This window comes from Arachis ipaensis, chromosome B01, assembly GCF_000816755.2.
Source record: "Arachis ipaensis cultivar K30076 chromosome B01, Araip1.1, whole genome shotgun sequence".
NCBI lineage: Eukaryota > Viridiplantae > Streptophyta > Magnoliopsida > Fabales > Fabaceae > Arachis > Arachis ipaensis.
In genome coordinates, this window is record NC_029785.2 from 111,675,855 (window position 1) to 111,682,000 (window position 6,146).

The window sequence follows — 6,146 nt, forward strand, 5'->3', positions numbered from 1 at the left end:
AATTCAAACTTAAATAACTATTATAATTTGGAAGACTTTAGAGTTAAAAAATAAATTTGTATATATTAGATTAGATTTTATTTATTTTTAATTAATATTAAACTAATCGAGTTGGTTCTAGTTCTGCGATCCTAGAATTCATACTCGAACTAATTAAGATTGAGTTTGTTCGGGTCTTATCTTATTATACCTGATTACCCATGTCCATAACTAATATAATCGGGTTGAATCAATTTTGGACAAGTGATCGGATTATCTGTACCCGTAAACACCCCTAAATATAACTTCCTCGTTATCGAAATTTTCTTATTCTTCTTTATTCCCTTCCATCCATTTTTTTTCTTCGTCCTCCTTTTCTGATGGTAGCATATCATCTTCTATTTCGAAGGTTAATGATTTCGTCATCTAGAAAAGGTGAACTAATGGTAATCAAAACACCAGTTTCAACCACTATTTTTAAAGAAATTAGGTCATCATTTGATAAGATTTTTAATCTTTTAACTTATTACACTTTATACGACTTCTTAACTTAGTCTTAACTATAACTATCTTACAGAATTTACAACTTTTCAGTTATCAAAAATAGTAATATTGTCGTATATTTTGAAATAAAATAAAAAGGTCATAATATTTATATTTCTTACTACTATTTATTTTAGTGATGTTTAGTGATGTTGTAATCCTTACATGGTGAATAAAAAAAAGGGCCATAATATCTATACTTCTTGCTATTTAAAGATTCTGCATGGGGTTTCTACAGGAAATTTGAGAAATAGGAAGCAATTTTGCTACCACTAGACTAAACTGATTCTTGCTATATGCTATGCTTTTTTTTTTCAAATATATTATATAATCATATATGAGCGCATTTTTTGTAGTACATGTATAATCATTTAAGCTGCGTTTATTTATAAGGACATGACACTAAGACAGAGACAAAAAAACACAAAATTATATTTGGCAGATAAGACATGGACAAAGATATTGTGTTTAGAAGCATTATATAAATTAGTGTATTTTGTGTCCATCCTAATAAAAAGGACACTGAAACACTAACGAGAGACACAATTTTTTTTTCATTATTCTTATTAATTTTTTATAATTATATTTTTTATTATTACACTACAAGAAAATAAGCTTTTTGCCACGCTTTTAAAGCGTACCGAAAGGTGCAAAAAAGCGTACCGATAGCCTTTCACCACGCTTTTTGAGCTATCGGCACGCTTTTGAAAGGGTCACATCTGCCAGCGTGCCGGTTGATCTATCGGCACGCTTTTCTTGATCTATTGGTACACTTTACTTTTTGCCACGCTTTTATCTATTGGTACGCTTAAAAGCGTGACTGTATGTATAACCCTATAGCCACGTTTTTAAAGCGTGCCGAAAGATGAATATACAGCCACGCTTTTAAAACGTGCCGAAAGATGGATATACAGCCACGCTTTTAAAGCGTGCCAAAAATTAAAATCTTATCGTTTCACTTCAAAAGCGTGGCCTAATCCTTTTTCAAATAAAAAAAAAAGAAAAATAAGAAAAATAGAAATACTAATAAGTTAATCTTTCAAATAAAATATAATACTAAAATTAATCTTCCATTGATTTATATGAATTATGTACATGATAAAATATGAATAAAATATTTAAAAAAAATAAATTCAAATTCCAAAATAAACATTTAAAAAAATTACAATTCTATGTTATAAAAAATCTAATCTAATTCCTAAACAACATCCAGACTAATTTGTAGCACACGAATGGTTGCCCGCACGCAACTCTTGTATAGCTGTTGGAGGTGGAGAAGCTGTTGAGCAACAGTAACCTGTATGCATGAGAACTATACAACAAATTGCAAAATCAGTACTAATTTCAACCATGTCAAATTTGTCACTTAGTAATCAAAACTAGTAGCCTCCTTTTTATAATAATACGTACCTGCAACAAGACCCGAGTCACATGTGTAGACATCACCTCTGACCTGAACATATTAATATTAACTCTCATTACTTGGTATAGCATCAGAATTCAGAATATTAGAGGCTAAAGGCAGATTTAAATTTCATACATTGGGTTCCCAAATAAAAAATATAGGTACATTTTTCTAATAGCAAAGTGAACAAATGAAAATTTTCATCTCATCTCATTAAATCATTTCATTAACTAAATTAATGTAAAAAAATTCATGCCGGCATCAAGGAAGCATCAGTGAAAAGTATGCATTAAAATCACATAAAACATTGACAAATGGAATGTAAACATTGCATTGACTGCAACGATAGCAAGCAGCCATAATGAATCAAATGATGCATATAAGTTGGCACTAGTTGAGCATGTTCAAACTTGAAACACCAATTACATTAAAAAAAAAAGAAAAATACTCGATGTCTGAGCTGAGGTTTCAACAAATACAACAAACATACAGCTATTACTAAGTAGTGGAATTTCACACTAAGAAGAATAGTGGCAAACCATATGGTGGTAGTGTCCAATTACAGCCAATACCACTATACGTTAATGCATCATCTGTTATCTGAAAGCTCATCAAAATTCACAGCACTGAGTTAACATACAAATGAAACCTAGAAAAAAGTTATGATACCTTGATAGTCTCGCTTAAATCTCCAAAACCGTGGAAGCTGTGCAGGGGGCAGAACTACCAGCGGGCAGCTACTCCAAGAGCACAAATTGTAATAATCTCATTAAAATCATATTTCTTTATTTCTCAAGAAGTTATCAATTAAGAGTCTCCTATATAAATACTCTCTGAAGTACCTAATCATATCACTCTGCATCACAAGCATGTTGCAGAGTAGTTTATTACAATTCAAAAATCACAGAAAATATACACATGGTCATTGGTTAAAATGGACTCACCTCTAAGATCTTGAATCTGCTCAATGCGTGGGTCCTCAAACTTAAACTTTCGAATCACCATTCTTTCTCTATCTTCCTGCATGTAAGGCAACACAGTTGACAGTTCATCCATAAACTCTTTTTGAAGATTTAATGTAGATTATGGTATACAGAGCTTAGCAGTTCCTTGTTTGAATCCTTAACATTTAATAAAGCTTGAGACTGAAGCGCTATATCTTGGACAGAGATAGGCTCAGACCTAGCACCCTTTGTTGCAACAGCCCGCTATCAAGATGATGAATCAAGTAGTTAGGAAGTCAAACAAATCTTAAAAGCAATCAACCAACACAAACTCAAACATTCTTAGGCATAAAGCAAGGTTAGTTGCTTGTAGATATACACAAACAGCAGGTGTGGATTTTGATAAGGTTTTCTCACCTATTATCAAACCTGTAACTATTAGAATAATCTTAATCATAGCTTTATCAAAAGGTTGGGCAGTGAAGCAGTATAATTTTCATGATGCTTTTCTAAATGGAAATCTAACCGAGACTATTTACATGTCTCAACTCCCTAGTTTTGTTTACTCAAATTCAAACCTTGTTTGCAAACTAAACAAGGCAATATATGGTTTGAAATAAGCTCTTAGAGCTTGGTATCTAACCATTATTGCCACCTTACAATCTTTTGGATTTATGAGCACAAAATCAAATCCTTTCCTTTTCACACATTTTACAACTACTTCAATTATTTATATATTTATTTATGTTGTTGATATGCTTGTCAGTGAAAGTAATTCTACTACGATACAAACTATTTTAAACAAATTACATTCAACTTTTTTATTAAAAGAACTTGGAGATCTAAATGATCTAAATTTCTTTTCAACTACTGGATATTGTGTTTACTATGGATCGAATATGGTTTTCTGGAATGTAGAAAACAAACCACTGTCAGTCGTAGTTCCACTAAAGCAGAGTTTAAAGCATTGGCAGTAGTGTTTGCAGAACTAATCCAAATTCAAAACTTGTTAATTTCCCAGCCTTTGAACACCTTTTGATGCGCCCACTGAAACTGTCTTAGCAGACTCAAATGATTCTAAGCACAAATATTGCATGGGAAAGAAAATAAACATAAGAATACTCATGTTAATCATTAACCCTGAGCAACAAAGTGGATTAAGAATGAGCTATGATACAAAACCCTACCTTGAATGCCTCCATATGGTTTCAACTTCTCAAGAACTAAAGCTAGAATCATGAATGTCCAAAACTTACTGTCATTGCAGCAGAGGCTGGCTTCAGAAGTTGTGCAGCTTCAGCAAAACTGCTTTGCACAAAAAGTTGCCTAGATAACCAATCAAAAAGTTCTTTACGCCCCTTCCGCACCAAGTTTAGAATCCGTCAAAGCAATTGTAATATAAGGAACCTACAATAGTAGCATACTCAGAGGATAGACACAAGACAGAAGAATCACTTAAAAAAAGATTGAAATAGAACATTTTATCAAATTGAACTCCTCCCAAGTCAAATTGAAGTGTAGTCTTACAACTGTTTGAGAGTGGAATTACTTTCTTGACTTACTTTCTTGACCTTCAAGCCTCTGAACAGCATGGACAAAGGAGAGATGAAGATTAGGAGTCCAACGAAGCCTTAGCATCTTTGATCTCACATATTGTCTCACACCACTCCCTCTCTTCCCTTCTCTTGATGCTGTGCTGCTGCTACTTGGGTTTGCTGAATTCCCTTCTTCATTGTTATCCTCCTCCTCCTCCTCCTTTGCTTCATTATTATTCTCTTCTTCCAATTCCTCATCATCACTCATAGCCGCTCCTTCATTCATGTCAAATGAATTTTCCTCACCCTCATTATCATTACTACTCTTGCCGCCACTTCCTTCATTATTCTCTTGATGAATCTCAAATCTCTTTGACATATTTATTTATTTTAGCAGATGCGATGCTCAGTATAAATGCTACAATAATTTCTTGAATTCCTCCTTTACTAAATTACCTCTGAAAACCAAAATAAGGATGCAAACATTTAAATATACACACAACTAAAAACAAATAATTAAACAAGAACATACAGGCTGTAGTAGTGACCACTCTCTATCTATATATACAGTAGTAATTAATTACTAGCTAGCCTTTAAAACCTATATTCACTGAAGCAATTAAGCTGCCTACTTCGCTATCTGGTCTTTAATATACCTTAGCTTGAAGAGCGTTGTGAAAAAATACAAGAATAAGTTATTCCAAAATGTCTGCCTGAACAAAGTTCAAAAGAATAAAAAGAACAATCAGAAACCATAGGAAGCTTATCTTCTTCCATTAGATAACATGATGGAAGAAAAAATACAATCAAATATCTCATAGTTTTTCAGTTATAGAAATGTAAGGGATAAAGCTGACCTTCCCAGGGTGATTATACAAAGACTAAAGATCAGAGAAAAGAGATGGAACTCCCTGGAGAGAATACAAAAGAAAGAAATCACAATCAACTTCGAAAAACCTGAGCGAGGCATAATTTGAAGCTAAAAAGAAACTTGAATACCTTAGTTAGGGGAGGCCTAATGTAATTATCTGCTGCTGCTCTAAATTTGCCACCTTGCAAAAAATCTAGAGGTATTCTCTGCCAAACGAGATTCAGCAAAGAATGAACTCAAAGAATGAGCACCACATATCAGTAGCTGAGCACTACCACAGCTACAGTAGAACAGAACCAAATGTCAAGAAGTTTAGAGAAAAAAAAACCCTAAATCACGGATCATATTAGAACAAAAAATAGAAATTTAGAAAAATAAAAAAATGAAGAACCAAGAAAATAAAATTCAAAAATCAAATAATCAGATCAAGGAAAAAATTGACCAAATAATTTACCACGGCATTGTGAACGTTGAACATGGCTGACGGAGGTGCGACGAGTGAGGGAGAGGGAGCCGGCGGCGCGACGACTTCAGAGAGGGAGACGGCAACGCGACGGGTGCTGAACCACGGAGGGAGGAGTGGCGATTGAGGGTTTGCGAAATAGAGTGAGCAACGATTGAGGTTCCGAGCGAATCCATCAAGGGTTTGCGAGACAGAGACCACTGATGGTGCGTGGACGGAGCAGCGCCGATGGAGGGTTCCAAATCTAACGAGGGTTGCGTCGATGCTGCGAGGGTTGGGTGTGAGAGACCGTCGAGAAACAGCTGGGCGCTGAGAGATCGTTGATGGTGCGGGGTTGGGTGCGACAGAGAGAGGGATGGGTGTGAGGGCTAGATGAAGGGCTGGGTGTGAGGGTTAGATGAACATG

General features: G+C 34.6%; 1 protein-coding gene and 1 long non-coding RNA gene across 2 annotated transcripts; both read right to left on the reverse strand.

The window, feature by feature from the left end:
* LOC110266414 (major centromere autoantigen B-like) lies at nt 4,107-4,785 on the reverse strand. The gene is made up of 2 exons (XM_021111038.1): nt 4,421-4,785; nt 4,107-4,176 (listed from the first exon to the last, which is right to left on the reverse strand). Exons 1-2 carry the CDS (start codon nt 4,783-4,785, stop codon nt 4,107-4,109), a joined length of 435 nt encoding a protein of 144 aa, XP_020966697.1.
* On the reverse strand, nt 5,065-5,906 carry LOC110271903. The gene is made up of 4 exons (XR_002362749.1): nt 5,732-5,906; nt 5,406-5,557; nt 5,264-5,317; nt 5,065-5,119 (listed from the first exon to the last, which is right to left on the reverse strand). It is a non-coding gene; the product is annotated as an uncharacterized LOC110271903 (long non-coding RNA).

Coding starts and splice junctions, on each gene's coding strand:
- LOC110266414 (XM_021111038.1), bottom strand. CDS start 4,785: ATGTCAAAGAGATTTGAGATTCATCAAGAGAATAATGAAGGAAGTGGC. Junction 4,177..4,420: donor CAAGAAAGTAAGTCAAGAAA/GTAATTCCACTC, acceptor TGTGCAAAGCAG/TTTTGCTGAAGCTGCACAAC.